The 22930-nt window shown below is 33.8% G+C and overlaps 1 protein-coding gene across 1 annotated transcript in view; it reads left to right on the top strand.

Moving 5' to 3' along the window:
* The first annotated feature begins 11 nt into the window (after positions 1 to 11).
* The window catches only part of LOC104265931, a 48976-nt gene continuing 26057 nt past the window's right edge, over positions 12 to 22930 (top strand). Inside the window, exons 1-55 of the mRNA XM_026835483.1 lie at positions 12 to 1573; positions 1722 to 1888; positions 1949 to 2063; positions 2145 to 2195; positions 2273 to 2329; positions 2390 to 2464; positions 2523 to 2711; positions 3275 to 3453; positions 3642 to 3750; positions 3809 to 3897; positions 3961 to 4171; positions 4296 to 4444; positions 4604 to 4739; positions 4794 to 5078; positions 5145 to 5438; positions 5494 to 5775; positions 5836 to 5929; positions 6231 to 6415; positions 6598 to 6894; positions 7246 to 7339; positions 7586 to 7749; positions 8120 to 8271; positions 8331 to 8466; positions 8525 to 8658; positions 8714 to 8858; positions 8929 to 9219; positions 9528 to 9812; positions 10003 to 10192; positions 10369 to 10469; positions 10540 to 10685; positions 10765 to 10900; positions 11196 to 11368; positions 11427 to 11535; positions 12042 to 12220; positions 12334 to 12445; positions 12506 to 12802; positions 13115 to 13242; positions 13559 to 13727; positions 14382 to 14493; positions 14768 to 14913; positions 14978 to 15071; positions 15337 to 15521; positions 15579 to 15672; positions 16131 to 16309; positions 16410 to 16565; positions 16951 to 17076; positions 17568 to 17710; positions 17923 to 18061; positions 18185 to 18463; positions 20519 to 20794; positions 20856 to 21152; positions 21333 to 21614; positions 21688 to 21827; positions 21898 to 22042; positions 22534 to 22682. Of these exons, the coding sequence (XP_026691284.1) occupies positions 91 to 1573; positions 1722 to 1888; positions 1949 to 2063; positions 2145 to 2195; positions 2273 to 2329; positions 2390 to 2464; positions 2523 to 2711; positions 3275 to 3453; positions 3642 to 3750; positions 3809 to 3897; positions 3961 to 4171; positions 4296 to 4444; positions 4604 to 4739; positions 4794 to 5078; positions 5145 to 5438; positions 5494 to 5775; positions 5836 to 5929; positions 6231 to 6415; positions 6598 to 6894; positions 7246 to 7339; positions 7586 to 7749; positions 8120 to 8271; positions 8331 to 8466; positions 8525 to 8658; positions 8714 to 8858; positions 8929 to 9219; positions 9528 to 9812; positions 10003 to 10192; positions 10369 to 10469; positions 10540 to 10685; positions 10765 to 10900; positions 11196 to 11368; positions 11427 to 11535; positions 12042 to 12220; positions 12334 to 12445; positions 12506 to 12802; positions 13115 to 13242; positions 13559 to 13727; positions 14382 to 14493; positions 14768 to 14913; positions 14978 to 15071; positions 15337 to 15521; positions 15579 to 15672; positions 16131 to 16309; positions 16410 to 16565; positions 16951 to 17076; positions 17568 to 17710; positions 17923 to 18061; positions 18185 to 18463; positions 20519 to 20794; positions 20856 to 21152; positions 21333 to 21614; positions 21688 to 21827; positions 21898 to 22042; positions 22534 to 22682 (10530 nt within the window). The 5' untranslated portion in view covers positions 12 to 90. The remainder of the gene's footprint in view (positions 1574 to 1721; positions 1889 to 1948; positions 2064 to 2144; positions 2196 to 2272; positions 2330 to 2389; positions 2465 to 2522; positions 2712 to 3274; positions 3454 to 3641; positions 3751 to 3808; positions 3898 to 3960; positions 4172 to 4295; positions 4445 to 4603; positions 4740 to 4793; positions 5079 to 5144; positions 5439 to 5493; positions 5776 to 5835; positions 5930 to 6230; positions 6416 to 6597; positions 6895 to 7245; positions 7340 to 7585; positions 7750 to 8119; positions 8272 to 8330; positions 8467 to 8524; positions 8659 to 8713; positions 8859 to 8928; positions 9220 to 9527; positions 9813 to 10002; positions 10193 to 10368; positions 10470 to 10539; positions 10686 to 10764; positions 10901 to 11195; positions 11369 to 11426; positions 11536 to 12041; positions 12221 to 12333; positions 12446 to 12505; positions 12803 to 13114; positions 13243 to 13558; positions 13728 to 14381; positions 14494 to 14767; positions 14914 to 14977; positions 15072 to 15336; positions 15522 to 15578; positions 15673 to 16130; positions 16310 to 16409; positions 16566 to 16950; positions 17077 to 17567; positions 17711 to 17922; positions 18062 to 18184; positions 18464 to 20518; positions 20795 to 20855; positions 21153 to 21332; positions 21615 to 21687; positions 21828 to 21897; positions 22043 to 22533; positions 22683 to 22930) is intronic.

The raw sequence follows: 22930 nt of genomic DNA, 5'->3' as shown, positions 1-22930 counted from the left end.
ACCATTTCAACTGCTGTATCAACTACTGTTGATGCAATATTGGATACAACTAGTTCTGTAACTGAATCATTTTCGGTTAAAAGTACATCAATGGCAGATTCAACAACTATTAAAACAGATGCAGAAACTATTAGTTCAACTGGTGCATTAACTTCTGTTGGTGCAAGCTCAGTGCCCAGCAGCATAATTTCAAAACTAACAACAATTGGAAGAAGTTCAACTGCAAATGTTTCTACTATTTATATGGAAGCTTTAATTGAGAGTTTAACTGCAACATCAACAACTGTTGGTTTAACAACAGCGACTACTACTCCTGTGGCTACATTAACTTCAATTCAAACTTTGCCAACTGTAGAATCTACCAGTGTTGAAGCAGAAACAATACCTATAAGTTCAACTGCAGCACCAGCTACTGATGATGCAGCAACAGCGACAACTATTACTGTGCCTGAATCAATTACAGAAGATATTATATCAACTGCAGATTTATCAACTATTGGAACAGATACTCTAATTACCACTTCAACTGAGGCTTCAACTACTACAACAAGTTCTGTAACAGAACCAACTACAGTTAAAAGTACATCAATGGCAGATTTAACAACCGTTGGATCAAATAATGTAATTATCAGTACAACTAAGGCACCAACTACTGTTGATGCAACAATAAATACAACTAGTTCTATAACTGAAACAACTTTGATTGAAAGTACATTAATAGCAGATGTAACCACTGTTGGATCAGAAGTACTAACCACCAGTTCAACTGCTGCATTAACTACTGTTGATGCAACAATTGATACAACTAATTCTGTAACAGAATCAACTTCGGTTGAAAGTACATCAATGGCGGATTTAAAAAGTGTTGAAACAGATGCGGTAACTATCAGTTTAACTACTGAATTAACCACTGTTGATTCAACAATAACTCTTTCTGTACCTGAACCAACTTCTGTTGAAAGTACATCAATGGCAGATTTAACAACTGTCGGATTAGAAGTAGTAACTACCGGTTTAACTGAGCCATCAACTACTCTTGATGCAACAATAGCTGCAACTAGTTCTTTAACGGAACCGACTACAGTTGAAAGTACAGCAGTGGCAGATTTACATTTCGTTGATTTAGAAGTAGTAACTACTAGTTCAACTACAGCATCAAGTACTGTTGATGCAACAATTGCCATCGCTAGTGCTGTACCTGAATCAACTTCGGTTGAAAGTACATCAATGGCAGATTTAACAACTGTTGGAACAGATACTGTAACTACTAGTTCAACTGCGGCATTAACTGCTGTTGATTTAACAACAGCGTCAACTAGTTTTGTACTTGAACCAACTTCAGTTAAAAGTACATTAGCTGTAGATTCAACAACTGTTGAAACAGAAACAGTAACTAGTCGTTTAACTGCAGCTTCAACTGATTTTTTTCCTTCAGTTTCCTCCCATTTAGTTTCACAATCATATTTTTCAACCATTTTCACAAACATAACCAATTCACTCACTTTTACTGACTCATCCCACCTGTCTGAAAATGTTTCCTCTTCCCTGACCACTCAGGATGATTCCTCTATCTGTAAGTTCATGTTGATTTTAGAGCTTGTGTTTGCATGAAATGAAATTCGTCATGTTTGGAGCATGTCATTTGCAAGAGTTTATTCAATTTAGTCTTATTGTAATTTTAAGCATGCATTATTATTACATTCTTTCTTTTGAAACTTCAGTGAGTGTTTCTGTTGTTGATTTTGGAACCACAACCACTTCAGCTTACTTTGTTCTGCGTCCATGGTCCAAAAACCTTGTAGATGCATATGAATTTGTTGTTTATCCAGTGAAAGATTCTTCCATACCTTATGCAAACATTACCTTTCACAACATATCTGATTCAACGGTAAGATTTCCTTTTAATGTATTATATGTATTGTTGTAAATTCATTGACTTTGTTTGTAGGGTCACAATGTAACCCTGGAGAATATATTGGATCCCAATACTTCCTATATAGTTATTATAACTCCTCAATTAAACAATGTTGCCCTTCATTCTCTCACCGTTAACATTACAACAGGTAAGCGTATGTGTACCAACTGTTCTATCTGTGAAAGTTTATTTAATATTTTTTGTTATTAATGGAAATAATGGTTTGCAGCGATGAATTATCCTGTTACAACAACTGTACAGATGGAGGTACAAACTATAAGTAAGTCTATTTACAGTACTTTTTTTATTTATTGCACATAGATTAATTTTTATAACAACCTTTACCCTTTCCCTCAGAGGGTAAAGATTCTAATGATAGCGGCCTTATTGATGGCTCGAAACCCGACTTTGATGGTATGGTACACATGTTGCTTCTTTTGTTTATAGTAATTAATGAAAATATTTTATGCTTAGTTCCTTGGATTTTTGAAGTAATGATTGATAATGAGACAGAAACAACTGCAATTGTTTCTTGGCAACCACTCATCGGTAAGATGTTGATTTAAATAAATCTTAGATCTATGTAAATGCTCTTTGCTATTTGCAGGTGCAACCATATACCAGCTAACATATTCAGATCCTGCTGGATTGTCAGCTGGCTTGTCAGTAACTACTATATCAACAACACATTTGCTAACCAATTTGGAACATAACACCCTTTACACAGTTGTTGTTAGGGCGAGAAATTCAACAACTAATTGGGGAACACCATCCAGCATTGTTAATTTTACAACAGGTTTGCTCTTCTAATTACTTTTATTATCGATTTGCAACAAATGTTCCTTAATTTCGTCAAGTAACTAAAATATTTTATATTCGCCATATTTACTAAACATTTTCTTTCTTATTCTTCCACACAAGTTGTTGTTGAAATGGCTTTGCAATAAATACTGTTCCAGGTTTGTTTTATATCCATAATAGTTCATTTCTTTTCAAAACTAAACAACTCTTAGATGCTCATAGCATAATGATTAGAAGGACTTCTAACCACCAGGTCGCACTTTCTTTATCTGCCGTTTTTTTTTAAGTTATTGTTCATGTGCAAAACGTCTAACGGTACTGGCATTCTAAAGAAGAATAAATCAAAAAGTATTTGACATTCACCTACAAAAAATGCTAATTCTTGTGAATTTGCTGTTTTAAAGTATATAAAGCCACAAATGATAAAAAATATGAAAATCATAAATGATAAAGAATATGAAAATCATCTTTTAACTTTAACTTGTACTGCCACAAAAAATACTAAGTAATAATAATAAAACAATTTACTACTTTAAATGTTTTAATTTTCTATTTCAGGAGAGAGTGCTTCTGTTAAAATTATATCTACTTGGACCAACCCTGTATCTGCATACATAGTATTTGAGCCATTGGACCCACATATACTGACCTACTTTGTCTCCATTTCTCCAGTTTCTAATCTTACACATATTGTAGCTACCCTTGTCACCAACTCCCATGCATTGCACAACACTTCGGTAGAAACTTCATGAAATATTTTTGTACTATTTTAATACCTAGCCTGATTAAATGGCATTCCTCAATGCAATTAACTCAATTATAAAAATAATATAATGTATTAAATAGAATTATCATTTTTAATTATGTCATTGCCATTCTATGTTGTGTATGTTTTATACACATGCTTATAATATATTCATTCTAGGTTTTCAATGCCACATTTGTTGGCTTTCTTGTGCCTTTCACGGATTACAGGTTTACTATCACTCCTAACCTTACTGGATCATCACCAACATATGCTTATGATATAACAAGTATATTTTAATCATTTGAAAGAATGTTGCAATTTATTAACAAATTTATTTCATACAGAGAAATTTGGAAAACCTACAAATTTTACTGCTCAACGTGTGTGGCTTGGTGGTTTTGATTTAACTTGGAAACCTGTTCTACACGCGCAGGTTTACCTTATTATACCTTAACCAAATACATTTCCGTCTAATCTGTATTCCACTGATTTTTAGTCATATGTCGTCCAAGTTTTTGAATCAAAAGAATCAGTATTGCGAACAAATGCTAACAACCCCAATCTGGTTTTGGTGAAACAAATAACTGACCTACCAAGTGCCTTTGCAGCAGTCAGTGACCTATATCCTGCAACCAACTATGTTGTATGGGTCCATGCTCATGTAAATGGTTTTGACTCCAATTACACAGACTTACAAATTTCAACAAGTAAGTTTACTTAATTAAAATAAATGTTTTTGCCAGACACAATATAAATCTCTAAACATTGACAAACTATTAGGTTTAAAACTTTAAATGCTGTTTAAAGTTAATTATAATTTTATTTTTTCAGCCAATCTTCCTAATGCAACACTTACCGTCACTAGTGCATCACCAGAAACTTTAAATATAGAATACAATACAGTCAATGACGGTGTTTCATATTATGTTTTCTCCATTGCTTCTAAATCAAATGAAACAGTGAAGTTAAACGTTCAAAGAGTAAGTGACAAGCAACTGTAGCTTAGTGCATTTTAGCATGAGATCTTAATTATTTGATGTAAAAGTAGTTTTAAGAATATAAATTACTAATTTGTTACCATAATATTTTATTTCTAATATATGTTTTCATTTTATTTAAAATTACAATACTGCATTTAGATAGGAGCAAGTGATGTTGATCCATCTGTTGAACTTACATTTCCCAACCTTGTGCCGGGAAGTGAATATATTTGCACTACAACAATTCATATTGGTTCTATATCTGTGGCTGGGATGTCTGTAGCTGCAAATACAAGTAAGTTGTAATGCCAGTTGAATTTTATTTAGACTAACTTAAATATTAAACCAGCACTGCAACCCCCACCTTCCAATACAAGTACAGTAGTACAAGGAGCAAATGCGTCTGTTGTTGTTCAATTGCAACCAGCAACTTATACACCACAGTTATACATGTCTAGCATTTCATTGGCCAATAATTCTAATGCAATTGGTATCAAGTATATTGCATCAAGTGTTCCACTGCAGAACATAACCTTTATCAATCTAATATATGGGGAAGAATACTCTGTCACAGCTGCTTCTTGGATAAAAGGTGTTCATGGTCCAGCTGTACTTGTAGGAAGTGTTACACTCTGTAAGTAAAACATGTTCCATATATATAACACACAAAAGTAATCATGCTTTAAATTAAAATTTTTAGCTCCTGGACAAGTCAGTAATGTTGGTGTGTCATTTAGACAGAGCAAAAGTTACCTTGAGTTTAATGCTGCACCTGGAAAAGTTGACCACTATCTAGCTTCATGTTTTTCTAAATCCAACTCCAATATTAGCATATGGAATACAACTATTATTTCCACATCTTCTAATCCGTCTGTGCTAGAAAGATATTCTGTAAAGCAGCTTGCTTTGCCATACAACACAACATATGTCTGCCGCATTGTTGCTGTAAGTAATGGCTTACAGGGAAATGCAGTTGAACACATTTTTGCGGTTGGTACGTATAAAATAAATTCTACTTAGTTCAGTTTAGTAAAGGCTACATTTTTCAGGTGATGCCTTGCCACGTCTTCCTGTGATATTATCATTTGGTAATCAAAGTATAGTTGTTAAATTGGAAAGATTTATTTATTATAACTTTTTATATAATATTTGGTTGTATCGAGGACCAACTTTTACGGTTGCCGAACAGCAAATTACTGCAGACTCTTCGACACAAAACCAGACTATAGTTATAAGAAATGTAGCTTTCGGAGCTCAATATAGAGTTGTATCGGCTTTTACAATCAATGGTACTCGTGGTGAACAATTCATTGTTGGAGATTTGATAATGCGTAAGTCTTTCTTTTTGTGAATGCTGGTTTTTAATTAGATATTTAAACCATTTTGTTTAGCTCCAGATAATGTTCAAATTATTGAAGTTGTTCCAAGTTATACACATGCAGAAGTAAAGTTTGAACAAGCTGATGGGGAAATAGAAACCTATGAGTATGTTATACGCAATTCTATTCATTTTACTTTTACAATCAAGAGAGTGATGCTGTAGCACACTGATTAGAGCACTTGCCTTACAACTGGAAGATACCAGTTTAAGAGTTCATTGTGTCTTCATGCAAAACGCATAATTTAAATTATTTAAACAAAAGATTGCCGATGTATATAATTATTATTGTTTTTAACACGTAAGTAGGTAAAGGGTATAAAGCACAACCACACATGGTGTTGTTAAAAGGGTAATCTTCCAATGGAAGAATAGATAGGAAATAAAGAGAATTTTTTATTTTTTCAGAATACATTTAACATCATTAATAAAGGGAAACATTATTAAGTCTTACAACATTACTCACAACACAAATGTTAATGTAACAAGTCAAACTTTGTTGAATCTTTCACCTGGTCAACAGTACAATGTAACATTGGTTGCACGCAGCCATGGCTTAATTAGCATTGAAAACACTGTCAGCTTCACGACAGGTAAATGTAATTTATACATTGGTCAATTTAACAGAGCACTTATAAAAAAAGTTTTTTGCTTTACAACTTTTTGTTTTTTTATTTAGATCATGTTTATCATTGTAAAAAAGAAAACAATCATAGCTTATAATGCTTTAATAAACAAAATTACGCAGTATAAATAGTTTTGTGAAATATTTCAGCTGCGATACCAGCCCCTGAAATAAACCAAACTACAGTTGTTGTTGGAAGAACGAATATTTCGATATCTGGTTCCACTTTAAATGAGCCGCTAACCAAGGATTTTATTTTCAATCTTCGTATTTTACTTTCAACTAACCCCACTGAACCGGTAAACAGTGTAAATATTGAAAATGCTACTTCAAACTTGAATGTTCTATTTGAGAATTTAATTCCCGGTCAACAATATGATCTGGAAATTGTAACTTTGTATAAGAACTGGACAAGTGCTCGAGTTCCAATTGGAACCTATGTTGTTCGTAAGTACTGTTTTCTATCTCTAATCATAAACTTACTCGTTTGCTTTAACTTTCTGAACTATAATTCTTTGTGAATTAAAGATAGGGTATATTATATTTATGTCTATATTTTATCTTTATATATATTTTTATCCATCTCATGTTTAACAGCAGTTTTTTTGTTTTTTTGAACTTCCAAATTATTCATATATTATATTTGAATGTAAAAACAAAGATACATTATGTTGTCTAATAGAGTTCAGATTTGCTTCAAAACAACTTCCAGTAAGTTATTTAAAGAAGTGTTAAAGTTTTCTTTTTAAAATACTTGGTTATCTACAGCAAACACATATTTTATTATCTTTCTTCTAGCACCGAGCCCCATAGAAAGTTTAAATTCATCAAGCACAGCAGTAACTATACGAATAAGATGTACTCCACCTCTGGGAATAGTTGATCAATACATGTTAGTATTTCCAATAATATTATTTATTCTTTCTTATTATTTATACAGTTTGCAATCTAAAACTTACTGTTCAAAGCCTCAAATTTAAGTTGAAAATTTCAAGCCAACAAAATGGAGTGTTGATGATTAGGAGTTGGTTGCTAGAGGTTTGAGGGTGGTCCTTCTAAAATGTTGACTTGTAACTGCAATTTTGAACATACATAAAACCATATGTTGTGGCACATTTAAACATGGTGTAATTTTTAGAATTTGGTTTAACCGAAGTGATGAACAGAACACAACAAACATTGAAAGTGAATTGCCAAATTATGAATTCACGGATCTAACTCCTGAAACAGAATATCAATTTACTATTTGGACAGATAGTAATGGAGTGGAAAGCACAAGAAAAAACTTTTTTATAAAAACAAGTAATTTTGTACATATTCATTTATGTACATTATTTATTTATAATGTTGTAATTTTAGTTAAATTTTCGATTTGTATATACTTGCCGCAATTAATTTACAAGTTTTAAAATTATGTTTAATAAAACTGTAATTCATGCTTTATTATTTAAATATTAAAGTATTTACTAATATTGTTGGATAATGCCTGTAAACTCTAGGTCTAGCAAACATAAAGTGTGTTAATAAAATATGATTGTATCAAATATAAAGAAAAACAGCAGAAGCAATCAAGTTTTACCAACATTATAAAAGCGGTTCAACTGAGCATTGTACTCATAGTACAGATTTCTCCTTTTTTAAAAATTAAATCTTTCATTGTTACGATATTTAGCTCCAATCCCGGAACCTCGATTCGTTACCGCTCTTCCCTCCAGCGATCAACTGAGTGTAACAATCTGGCCAGACCTCACCCAGCACTTGCAGTATAATGTTACATTATTTAGTTCTAACAATTCTAAACCAGTTGATGGTATGGTGCTAAATGTAAGTTTTTGAACAATTAATTTAAAGAGAAAACTTATATTCTTGTTTTTTTCTGGTAGACAAAGGCATCTCTGGAGGAAACAATTCTTGCTGTTTTCCGCAACCTAACCCCTGGTGAGAGATATACTGGGAGAGTTTCAGCAACTATAAATGGAGTAGATGGTAAACCCTACCCATTTGGACCAATAACCATCAGTAAGTTTGTTTACTAAATTAATAAAACATAATACTTTAAGAAATTTGTTATTTCCAGGTCCAGCCACAGTTACAGGCAGAGTGCTCCATACATTGTCTTCAGTCAACATAACTTTCTTTGCTGCAAAAGGATATGCGGAAAGTTATCGAATATACATTGTTCCAACTGCTGATGTTACATCTGTTGGAAAAGTAAGTTTTTTCAACAAATTCTTCAACAAAAAACATACAACAAAATTTCATTTAGATCGACATTATTCCTGCAAGCGCTGGAAAGACAGAATATGAATATTCGTTTGTTGGTCTGGAATCAAATACAAACTATTCTGTTATTGTAGTTACACAAAACAATGGACTAAGTAGTAATCCTGCAATATTTAGAACTGCCACAGGTAACACAAATACGAAACATTGGTTAATATTTTTTGTATTGTTTTTACCAAAATTCTTATATTTAAACAGTGGATCCGTTGCCTTTATTACCACCAATTGGAAATGTATCTGTGGATGAGAGTAACACAGTGCATGTTCGTTTGCAGCCAATAACTTCTGTTCCAGTTACAAGCTATGTTATTAGTATTAGCTATGACTTTTCACCAAATCAAACTGTTGCTATGAAAGAGGTTTCTCAAAGTGATACACCACAAACACAATTCATTCGACTTATAGATGGTCAAACCTACATTGTATCTGCCAAATCAAAACATGAAAACCTTCAAAGTGTAAAAAACATCATTGGAAGCGTTACTCTAAGTAAGAACGACTATTTTTATTTTGTTCTGTGTAAAATTGTTTTATTATATTGATGCCGCAACAAAAAAATCTCAAAATATAAAAGCTATGAAAATGTATTTAGGCAAGGCACTTAACAGATATTGACCTACCTTAGTGGTCATTAATAACCTGTTCATCCCAGTTATACAAAAAGTGCAATTGTCCACAAAGTTACAAGTATAATAACATGTGAGTGTGCCAAAATTATAAAATTGGACACCAGTCTTACAAGTTTGCATTAATCTGCTAAATGACAGCAAATTAGTACAGTTAATTTATTTTAACAGGGCCAGGAAAAATTAATCCAGTCATAGTTATGACAGCAACCACCGGTGATATTAGTTTCACCCCACCTGATGGAATTGCAGATAGGTTTACTTTATCTGTGCACAAGCAAGGGGAAGAGCATAAAACTGTTGACAATGCCACTTTACATTATACTCTACGTCAAATACAAACTTTGCTGCATCATGTGTTTCGAAATCTTATACCTGATACTGTTTATGTTGGTGAAGCGAAATCATACAGTAAACACAGAACCAGCTACCCTACAACATTCAATATGACAACTGGTTAGTACTCTGACTACTAGATTTGGAGATAAATGGAGCTATCATTATCAGAATGTGTCTAAATTAACAATTGTATGAAACCACTGCTTTTGGAGCCAATACCACCAGTTATGATTCCCTGCCACACAAGAATAGATAATTTTTGTATGGTGCATAAATGAAAATTAAAAAGGCTATAAACATCTTTCAGAAAAACCAATTCCTGCTGGTGGGTCAATTACTTTGTTTCCCAATCGTTCGGTTGAAGTTATTGTTACTCCCCCTGACAACAGAGATGCAGCTGGATGGATTGGACATTACCATGTTTTTGTGAAGCCAGCGTCTAACACTTCTATTTCACTTAATGCCACACTTCCTGGTCAAAACCCTCCCACCAGCATGTACGAGTACTGCATTAATAATTAGTGCTGTTTAAAATGTTGTAGTTGTTTATGAATAATCTTAAAATTAAATTTGTTAGAGTCTTTATTTGTTGGTGCTTTCTTTTAGTCTTAATGATGGTGCATAATGTGGTATAGTGTATGACACCGTGGTAAAACTTGTTTTTTTTTGTTAGCTTTAACAACTTGACATATGGCGAACATTACTTCGTATACATTTCAAACACTGTCAGCGGAGTCGAAAGTTTGTGGAATGAAATTGAAGAATTTGTTGTTGGTTTGTATATTTTCAGATTTACCTGCATAACTGCCTTATTTTCAAAACTAAACATTTTAAAATTCAACAGATCCTGCAAAGATATCAAATGCAACTCTAAAACCAACAAGCAACCAAGTCAATGTTACATTTGAACCTGCAGAAGGTGTAACTGATCGATACTTTATCTATATAACAAAGGATAATGAACCCACAAGTGTCTTGATGTTTAAATATGTAAGTTGTGTTTTTCTATGGCAAAAATAAAAAAATTGAACAGATACAGCTGTGTTTAATACAAATACACAACGTTTAGGTTGCATCTTCAAATCAAATTGGAGAACATTTTCTTGCCTTTAATAATCTTGATCCATCAACAAACTATACGTTGTCCGTGGTTTCTTTAAGTTACAATAAGAACAGTCCAACAGCTTCTTTTACCTTCAGAACAAGTGAGTTGAGTTGGAACTGTGTGTTTATAAAAAATACCAATTAGTCATCAAATTTTGGTGGGAGCTAGGTTTAAGCATTATGGTGTGCAATAAAACACAGATGTTGTAACACAGTTGCCCCCAATACGAGGATATATAAATTGTGATGATAAATGTCATTTTTTCCATAAATAAATCAGTGCAATGTTAAACCATTGCAGTAATATCAATATTTTACACAGGTAATTTTTAACAAACTTCAAATTTCCAATGAAACATTATTATAATTGTGAAACTATTTTTTGTATTTTTTCAGATGATGTGTCAGTTGATGCAGGTAAAATAACTGTAACTAAAAACAACACCATTGTCGTGAATATGAAACCTGTGAATGGATTCGAACGAATTTTTGTTAACTTGGCCCTTTCAAATGACAGCAGCAACATTTTACAGACAAATGTTATACTTGCAAACAGCAGCAATTTAGAGGTATGTTTTCTGTTGAGAAATAATAGACTTTCCCAAGCTTATAATTGTATTCTCACAGACTGAATTCCACAAAGGATTGGTACCAGGGGCAAAGTATATTGTCACTTACATTGTTTCAACAAGTACTGAGCAATCGCCACCAGGAGAACTTGGAACAGCTGTCATTCGTAAGCTCATTAGCTATTTCTTTAATAATTTTTTTTTTTGTAATTGTCATCAATTACTGGTTTAATGTCACATTTAAAAGTAACATATTTCCCATTAAAATATAAGATATTGTTCCGGTTAAATTTTACCTTTTAGGTAAAAAATATTGTTAATAATGTATAGTATTTTTGTGATTGTAATTATGTTACTTTACTTAAATAAAATATATAAATGTTTTAAAAGATATTTTACTTATTTTATAAATATAGGCAATTTAAAGTACCGTTTTCCATTGACTTGTGCAAAAAACGTGAACAAATTCAATTTTTTAAAACACAATAGAACTCATGATTTTAAATCTGATACAAAATATTGTATTGTCCAGTTTTTTAATACATTTTTTATGGTTAACTAAAAAAAATTAGTTGTTTTTAAAGGATCGTTGTTTTTCTATCAATAATTTATTTAATTTTTTTGCAACACCCATTGTATTCTTTGCATGACTAAAACTGTATTAATTTTACAGGCCCAAGTAGTGTGGTTGGGGGAAACATTTCTTCTTCAGTTGGAAGCATTACTTTACATTTCCCACCTGCTCAAAACATTTTAGATTCATACAGAGCTTATGTTGTCAAACTTAACCATCCTATGTTAATACAAGAAGAGATGATTATTCCAAAACATAAAATAAATGTTAATGGAACGGTAAACTTTTTACTATTTTGAATCTAGAATAGAAAAAATATTTAGCTCGGAATATTTTTTTAATGTGAGGTGGCATGTAAATACATAAAGCTATAAATATTATTTATTTTTAGTATACTGCCCAATTTGCTGTTCCACCGAGTGCCAACACATCATATATTCTGCATTTGTTTTCACGATCTAATGGAAAAGAAAGCTTACCCACAACCTACATCACAACCACTGGTTAGTCCACAACTAAAATTAATTAACTTGGAAAAAATGAACTAAACATATGTTTTGTAGATTCTCTAAATGACCCTGGACAAGGCAATGTAACAGTGATTGGACCAACTGATGTAGCAATTGACTTTTCAACAAATTTTAATCTACATGATATTGTTCAGCTTGATTTGGTGATTTCCAGCAAACGCCGACCTCAGGAAGTTATTCAAATGCATGAATGGCTGGTAAACACTTCCCAAGCTTTAAATCATACATTCCATAACCTAACTCCTGGAGAATCCTACACGGTATATGTTGTTCCCCATCACGGCATCTCGCTTGTGGGAAAGCCAAAGTATATTGGAGAAGTTAATCTGGGTAGGTTGATTTTAAATTTGTAAATTACTGACACTATGTTGTTATTTGTAAATGTGTCTCATTGCCAATGTCATCTTTACTAATTGTATATTAGCATACCCTGTGTAACAATCTAAGCTTCTGCATGGGACAATTTTTGGTTTAAAATAAATTCTGATTCTGCTACCTTGTCACCAGCATGTGTGTCCTTGAGCAAGGGACTTGACTGTAACTGCTCCAACCCAAGTTGTCCAAAGTACCAGTTATGAAGAAAAAACAAAAACCAATCATCCATTAGGTTACACACCGCAGACGCTCATGTTTATGTTACAGAACCAAGTACAGTTAGATACGGGACTGTGGAAACAGGAAGTGATAATGCAACATTAAGGTTCACAGAAGCTTTGGGAAGAAGTGAATACTTTGAAATTCTCCTAACACAGGCAGAGAATATTACTATTGTGAGTTTTATTAAATATAAACCAGGTTTGATTGTATAACCTCGCTGTATGTAACATGCATTACAAGCATATTCTTAGGCTTTTGCGTAATAACTTTGAATCAGAGAGACTTTAAAGTTTTCTACTGAATATACATGTTGTGTATTTTGCGCACTTTTTTGTTGGTTAGAAAAATAAACTTACCTATTAAATTTTGAAGGCTCAATAAGCACTCTAGATATAATATTCTTTATGTTAATTAACGATGTAATTTAAAGTTGTGTTATGACATCTTTTCTTAATATTACTTAAATTCAAAACATTATTTTTTTCGAAGGTTCTTGAAAGGTTTAATCGAACTACCTATTCTGACTATGAAGATCATGAGAGCATGACTGTACTAACAAGTAACATGTTAAAACCTTCATATAATTACACTTTCATCATTACAACAGTGGCTGAGAGTGGGTTAAGAGGAGAAGCAGCTTACGCCCATTTTCAAATCCGTGAGTCTTTTTTATGTCACAATATAGCAGAGGCCATTAAACTTTTTATCCTGCTGTCCTTTTAGCGCAATTAATATTCTGCCTGCCTCTTAGTTGAAAGTAACGATTGCTGCCAACAGGGATTGTGTTCATGAAACTGCGCTTCCATCAGCAATAATGTAAACTAAATGTACAAAGATTAATCTGCGATGTGAATAAGCTCGCATTAGTTAATGCATAAAACGTAACTGACAACCATGCAAAAGTTGATCACCATTTTAACAAAACTAAAAACAAAATGTTTGGTTCTTATCATGCCAGGGGACGGTTCTTCATAGCATGTTGGTTGTCAATCTCTTGTGTTTGATTAATGCATAAACAAACCTACGTTGAATTTTTATGGTTTTATCTTTTTATTATTTTTTCTTATTTAATCAAACACAGGTTGTAATTTTATTAATTAAATAATATATTGTGTTATGGTTTTAAAACTAGATTTTTTTCACATTCTCTAATCTAGATTTAATTTATCAATTGTTGTTTTGCTCCCATCTGTTCGTTGCTGATGTATAATATAATCTTTCTTATCAAATTGAAACAAAAATACAAATTGATACGTTATCATATTGAAAATAAAACAATAAAAAAAAATAATGACAATATTATTTTTTGCAGCGCCCCCACCCCCTGTCACCTTTACCGATATAACTTCATCTAACAATACAGTATATGTGAAGGTAAATCGGGTAGAAGAAATGCACATTGATCATTATGTTGTTACCATAAAGTAAGTAGACTATTATTCTTTATTTAAGTCAGTTTAATACTGTTTAACTTAGAGTTTCTTTAGTTTCCAACCCCCTCTGAGTAATTTCTTAAAAGTGTCTTGCCTAACGACACATTAACCCACAACACTGGCAACGGTAAGTATACCCATACTATTTGGTCATGGAGAGGGTCGCTGAATACCTGAGCCAGGGTGCTGAAAAAATAAAGAACCTCTGGTTTAAACCAATCATAAGAAACCATGTATTATTGTTTGAAAAGTTAATTTTTTACAGTGGATCATCTCACTATCTGCGTTCAAACTCAACAAACATAGCTTTTACCTTCACAAACTTAACACGAGGCGCAACATACGAATTCCAAGCACAATCAGAAACAACTAAAGTGTTTGGTCATCCTACAATTGAATATTTCACTTTGGGTAAACTACTACCAGTGAAAATGTCTAAGATTGTTAAACTACAACCATTTTTATAACATCACAGAGCCAGAGGCTGTACTGCTACAAACCATTCAGGGATATCTTTGGAATGTGTCCGTGACTTTTACAAAACCAACAGGAATTTTGGATGCGTATAGGTTTAAATACTTGTGTTAGATTATTCTTTGTTTGTAAAATTCCTCTTTATTTTGTCAACTGTGTCAAGGTGTTTGTGAATTCAACACTGAAAACATATTAATCTTAACCAATGGTTGCTAAGATGTAACCTGTTTCACACAGTGGCACAATGGTTAATGACACCTTGGCACAATTGACTTTTAATTGACAAACAAAAAACATTTCTTTCAGATTACAGCAAAAAAATATTTCATTATTGGTAGACCATATTTCTTTGTTCTTTAGAATAACTCTATTCAGTGGCGAACCAACTCAATCAATAGTAGATCAACAAACTATCCCAGACACTTCAGAAAACACCTACAGTGTAGCTCTGGTTAACGCCTCACCTTCAACTAACTATAATATATCAATATCTGCAATCAGCAACAAAGTTGTAGGACCACCATCGCAAGCTACTGTTCGAACAAGTACACATTGCTAAAAATGAAAACTCTTGGTAACCAACTAACACATTATGTTGACAGGAGACATCCCTGTGCCAGTAGGCAATATATCTACAACTAACTCATCGCTCACCATTCAGTTAACACTACCTGATCTACCTGTTGACAACGTCACGTTAGTAGCTGCGTATTTATTATAATTATATTTAAGTTCACCCAATCTATACAATAAATGTATAGTAGGGTAGTAGCCTACATATTGCCCTATATTTTTAAAAAGGCGGGGTAATTCCTTACCATTTTACCCTGCTCTGACATAAGTGTGCCAATCACTAAATCGTACTTTGGGTTTTTTTTATATATTTCAATTTGTAAGTATTGTCTAGTTATAAAGTTATGGTAGTTCAAATTAATAGTATTACCCATAAAATCGTCAAATAGTTGGAATTTTTAAAATACATAACTGTATGTGCTGAAAAGTTGCAACTTCCCCACACCATTATATTTCTATTAAACGTTTATCTCAGACACGCACATATCTTTACATTGTCATACTTCAAATTATTTCTTTGTTAATTTTTCTGGGTGAAGCAATAGGCCAATTACGTTGTGATGAGGCTGTGGTTTATTTAGAATTGTTCTTGAACGGTTGGATCGGCCTTATGGAGTTGTGCAAGAAATAAACAAACCATGGAGCACTTCGTTTTATCACATCTTTACCGATTTACCTCCTGGTCACCATTATAGAGTACAGACCAATTACGTTGTTCGTGAAATTAGTGGCAATGTCGCAACTTTTAATGATACAACGGGTAAGAAAAAAATGCTGAAACGTTATTTATGTGTATAAACATTACATGTATGAAACTGTTAAGGTCCTCTGTTTAAATATTTGTTCCATTTTTTTATTAGTTCCCGCTTCGGTCGTTAGCGCAGAACTCAGTATTAGGTCATCATCTGTATCTGTTTCCTTCAATCCTATATCTTTTGCCGATTCTTATGTCGTCACGATCACATCCGATAATGAGCCAAATCTAGTGTTGGGTCAACGTAATCTTACACAAACAGGTAATTTTCCCATCTATTGCATCGGTCTATACCGCTATGTCGAGTACTATGTCGTGACGCATCACCCGCGGGCATTATCTGTATCAATGACGCGTAAGAGAGAGTACCATACTTATTGGAAGCGACATAACGTAAGGGATGCAACTGTTTCGTTGAAGATTACTTACTTTAGCTAGATTAAGTTTATAGTATAGGTATAATGATATATTTAGCCCTTATATTGATTAACGGGCTGTTGTTGCTTTTGGGCACTGGTTCTGGTAAGTAATGTTTATAACAGTGATTTTAGTTTGAGTATGTTTGTTCATTTCGTTGCGCCGTTGTTCTTTGAAGAGAGGACGGGCCAGGTTTAACCTCATTGGAATTATATTTAACATTATTTTAGTTGATGGAAGTGACTTGTCAGCCACATTTGATCGTGAAGTACAAACCGGTGTTTCATACATTGTTCATATAACAACTGTTAAACGGAACAAGAGAAGTGAAACGACTTTATTTCCAGTCGGTATTGGTAAGAATTATTATATATAGTAGAGTGGGGTAACACCGTATGCACCTATTGCCCAATATTTCCAAAATCAAAATATAAAGACGGTTTTTGGGTAATACCACGAATTCGTACTATCATACCTGCGTTTATAAAGGCACGATGCGTTTATACAAGCGGTAAAACTAGCCATGCAACACCTTTGTTGCACGGGTAGTGTCTTTACTCACATTGATTTTCAAATAAAACAATTGTTTTCCGATTACGGCCCGACTGAAATTGTATGTTTACTAGATTTTACGACGACGATTTTTAACCAAATATTTTTTACGATTTTTATCATTTTGTGATTTAAACAAATGTTTTTTTTTACTTTTAATTTCCCGCCTTTAGGTCTGTACAAAAAAGTTATCTTAACTGTAGCAGTGTAAAAGATAAATATAATTATTGTTATTTACCAAAAATTGTATCTATAAGGTATGTTTTCCCATTTGATTATATTATTTATATCTTAGTACCAGCACCCAATGTAACGAACTTGTCCGTGAAAACAAACCAGAATGGGAGCACGACCATTACAGTGGAAACTCCACCTTTTTATGACGGGCAATATGTCGTAACAATATATCCTACGCTTTACAAAAACACGACAGTGCAGGTATTTTATAGCCTTCAGTGAATGGTTGTAAATTTGATTGCCCTTCTTTTTGTAATTAAAAGTTTTTGTTTGGTCATGCTTATTAAACCGCGCCAACTTTTAATATTGTTTTATTTGTCGTGCATTTTCACAGATTGGTATTTTTATAGTTCGAATACATACACCACTTGCATGCTTGTTGTTTAATTCAGCACATAACACAATCTTTCCAGACGTATTCCAGCCCTGCAAATGTAAGCGTGCACCACCTACCACCAGGCTCTCTTCTACCTGGTACCGAATACAACCTTGAAGCAAAAACATTATCTAATGAGACAGAAGGCCAACCGCGTACAATCAAGTTTTGCACGTGTAAGTTTTTTTATATTTTAGAATTACCATCGCGTAACTATCCACGATGAGCATGAGTTGTCACGCAAAACGAGAATACGCCAATGGTAATCAACTAATCAACCATTCTTATATATTTTATAGATCCCGACGTTGCAAATATCACAGACATAACCGTTGACGTCACATTCTTATCTTCTGTGACGTTTCATCCTGGCCAGGGCTCCTCATTATCCTACATCGCTCATCTCATGAATAACATTTCAAACAGAATAGAAAATGTAACGATACCAGCTGACGGGCGAAACATATACATATTTGCTTTTACAACAAGACTTCGACCGCTCAACAATTACAGTGTAGTTGTAGAAAGTTATGGACCTTGTGGTCTGATGGCCTCCACCAATAACGAATTTAGCTCAGGTAAAAATATATTTAAATTTGTGTTTTATAAACATTAAGTGTCTGTTCGTGGATCACGCATTCGTTATACTAGTGTGGGTATCATTGTGGTTGTATTTTACAAGATATTTAACGGCGGTTACTCCCAACGCACCCGTCACTAGTGAGTTATCATAATTTGGAGACTTAAAATATAACGACACAAATAACAGTCACTGGTAAAGTTAAATACTAAAATGAGGTGTATAGTACAATGGGGGAAGATGGGACACTTAAGCACATATTGCCAAATATTTCCAAAATAAAAATAGGTGTCGGTTTTTGGGTAATACCACGAATTAGTACCATCATTCCTTTATTAATTGACACCAATTTAATAACATATAATAAAACACACAAGGAGTTTAGCGATCCGCTCAACAAGTGAAATTTTACAAATTCGAAAACACTAGGGCTGTGGATTTTCCCTATTTTTGTTCAATTGTTAACCGTTCAGTTTTAACCGGTTAACCGGTTAACCGATACAAATGTAATCCTAATAAAAGCGTCTTGTTTATCGCTTTTCTTTCGCGAATTTGAAGGCAACTTTACGACGAACGTATGGACTATGCTTGCAATACACGGGCAAACGTTCTTAACGTTAAAGTAATGCTTTCTTATTCATATTCAAACCTGTTTTAAAACACCTGCCGTCTAAATAATCAACGTGTGAATTGCAATTATGACGCAGTTATTAACGTGTGAATTGCTATTATGTCGTAATCAATTGCCAGGTCAAACAATCGCTATTATGATGCAATGAATCCACGTGTGAATGCCTGCTTTTTCGTAATAAACACGCTGCTTGGCTGAGGAAAACATTCAAGTTGTGTATTACACCAATATAATGTTGCAAAACTAGTTAGCCTGCGGTATTACCAATCAAGATTGGCGACGTAATCGCCGTTGTAGGGCACGATCAAAGCAACAGCGTCCCTGCGCACTCTGTCTTATTGCAAAACAACAATCAACGAACACGAACACGTGCCTTTCGTGTAAATAAGACAGATATTGATATACGTTTATGCCCTATGACGTCATAGTTCGGTTAACGACTTGAACTTTTCGTTAGCGGTTAACCGAATAGGTTCGGTTAACCGGTTAACCGTTAACTTTTCCACAGCCCAAAAAACACACAGGATAAGATGGGACAGTTTAAAATCATTGTTAATTTTGATTATTAAGTGTATTTATAAATAGGAATGTACGTAAATAACACGAAATAATACTGTACGATTTGAAAATAGGTCTAAACCTTTTTTTTTTGCCCTACTGCTATAGTTTTTAACATGTTACCTATACATTATATTATTGCATAACAATTGGTATTGTTTGAACGACAATGGGTAATGTTCGAACATCAATGGTCAAATATTGAATCCTACAAATGTATATGAACTTGTAATAACAGAAAATTGATTATAACTATTGATAAAGTTTTTATTTTTGCTACAAATTGGGTATTACTACTTTGTTTTTGGCACAAGCCACTTCTCATAAATTATCACCAAGTGCAAATGACCAAATTTCGAATATATTTTCAAAATATTATCTTTTTAATATATCAGTATCTTATAGTTGAATATCCCCTGAGATATAAACTACTAAATTAAAAGCAAATCTTTTCAAAGTATGGCAATAAAAACATAAAACTTCAATGTGGTGAAAGATGGGAAAAACTAAAAAAAAAACTAAAAAAAAAAACTAAAAAAATTCATCGGCTTTACTATGATTTAGCGAGCATTAAAAAATAGCACCTTACTATTTTGCATTTTTTACCTGTTAAAAGTATACTGTTTCTATTTAACATATTTTTTTAATATTTAAAAACAGTAATCGGCTTTGACGGGCGTTTTATAAAGTCGTGATAATACTGTCGAACAATTTTGTAACCTTATTTTCCTGATTATCATTAAATAGGAGTCCGTAAAAAAAAATTAAAAAAAGTCTCGTCTGACAAAGTGTCCCATCTTCCCCCACCCTACTATATATATATAAAAACCACATACCGAGAATGCATGGTGCCATCTTTCATAGGACGACCACAGCCGCCTGGTGCAATAAGAACAACTCCATTCCAAGGGTCTCTCCTTATCGTGTTGTTTGAACAATCCCTGAGCCCGGTTGATCAATACACAGTGTTAGCAGTACCACAAACCACAAATATCACAATATCAGACACAATAAGTGCGCCTCAAATTCAAACATTTCTGGGGGGCTTCGTACCTGGTGAAACTTACGAAATTCGCGTCACGGCAAGCATGGATGGTGTTTCAAGTTTACCATCAATTTCAAATTTGCCAAATCAATTTGGTAAGTGTAATTTGATGCACTACCACTTATTCTCATTTTTGTTTAAACCTTTATGTTTTAGCCCCGAACCCAGTGCCCGCAGGATCAGTGAAGGCGACACCAACTGAAGCCACTGTTACATTCACACCACCCAGCGGTGTGTTTGACAGTTTTGATTCATTCATATCAATGGTTACTCCCACTGGCCCCCAGTTTGTTCAGCAATATGTTGTACAAAAAAACGAGACCACACCGTCAGGTCAATACCAAGCGACCTTTAACCATTCATCGTTAAAACCAAACACATCCTATATAATATGGGTAACAACACAAGTTGGCGGCCTGAAAAGTCCCACAACTAGATTTCCAACCGTCCTGCGTAAGTACAACGTTGCTTTTTCATTTGAAAATGTTTTGCTCTTGTACGGGTTTTGTCTCGGCGCAATGGTTTGCCATATATAGAGTTTACAATTAGTCGGTTATGTAGCACAGTAGTAAAAACGTTATATCATTGTATACACTTGGTTTCTTTGCAACAACTATTAACATTTCCTTCCAGCTTTACCGACTCCACCGCAATCCCTACGGGTCAGCAGTTCTATAAACAATACGCTGAACATTGAACTTGGACCGTCTCGGGTTCCAGTAGATAACTACTTACTTCGAATTTTCCACAATTCTGACCTTTCAAAGTTGGTTTCTAACATTACTTTGCCACCGAGTACAAATAACATTGAAACAAAATTTGAAAATCTCACTCCATGCGGAAGGTATCGTGTTTACGCTTCGTCCGTGATTCGAAATGTTTCAGGAAATTCCATTGAACAAATTGGTTCGGTTGGTGAGTTACAATGAATTAACATGTGTCAAACTTGCTAGATGTACTCAACATTAACTGCGTTTGTATACGACAGCTCCACAGAGTGTAACCGACGCTAATATTACAACGACTCCCACCGTCGCTTTCATCTCGTTTAAACAACCAACGGGCAGGGTACAATATAGAACAAGCTTTACAAACCCACTCAAACCATTCTACACGTTTCAACAAAATGTAAGCGCATAAAGCACAGTTTAAGGATGTGTATGTAAGTTGATAGAACGTTTAAACAACTTGTTTTTAGACGATCGTCACTAACCAGTCCGAATCTGATATGACGATAATTTTTGACGACGTTGAATTGAAGCCATCATCGTCGTATACTGCTCAAATACAAACCATTTGTAACGGAATAACGAGTCCAGTGTTTAGAAAACCTTTCACTATGCGTACGTTGAATGTTTTATAAAAATCCACTATAGTGTGTATAACTGTTTCATCATAATTTGTTTTTTAATCTCAAGTCACAAAAATATGAAGCAAAACTGTAATAAGTTGCAGCAAAATTACAACATTATATATAATTTATTGTGGGAAAGACAGGACATCTTGAGCACATTATATTCAAATGTCCTGATCGATTTTTAAACAATTAACAATGGCCTTTTTTGAGTCGGGAGGACATCGTTTTACAACCCCTTGAATATTTTTTGTTTGCCACCTTGTGAGACGAGGAAATAAAAAGTCGTCCTATTTCGACCCACCCGAGTATAGGCTTAACTGTTTACAAAGGGAAGATTTAGGTTTTTGATTAGAAGTTTGCTGGAAATGTTAGCTCAGCCTTTTTTAACACTTATTTGTACACCCTCATAACTAATAGTATATTGTTCAACGGCGTAAAACCGAAACGTTTTTCTAAAATCTGATTACTTTTATGCAGAAGACACACCACCACTTGTACCACCGTCAACGCCATCGCCTATATTTAGCTCCTCACATTATGCCATTATTGCATTTCACCCCAACAGTACAACTGAATTTGCGTTCTTCTCAACCTCCTTGTCTCTCAATGGCAGCTTTATTAAAGAGGTTAAAATATGTTACTGTATTACATGACCTTATTCGCTCTCTTTCTGCAATATAGCAGTATAATCCTGTGAGTTTATGATTGTTGGATGTAACGCTTACACCTGTCATCCAATCATGGCTGTACACATTTTCATTCTTTACCATGTCAAAATCCGGCGGCGCTGTTGCATAGTGGTTAGCGCGCATGCTTGTAACCAATAGGTAGTGGGTTCAAGGCTCGACGCTGCTACCATTGTGGGCGTATGTGT

This window comes from Ciona intestinalis, chromosome 8 (assembly GCF_000224145.3).
Source record: "Ciona intestinalis chromosome 8, KH, whole genome shotgun sequence".
In the NCBI taxonomy this organism is placed as follows: Eukaryota; Metazoa; Chordata; class Ascidiacea; order Phlebobranchia; family Cionidae; genus Ciona; species Ciona intestinalis.
Note: the sequence above shows the minus strand (reverse complement) of the source record. Positions and strands in the feature narration are given on the sequence as shown.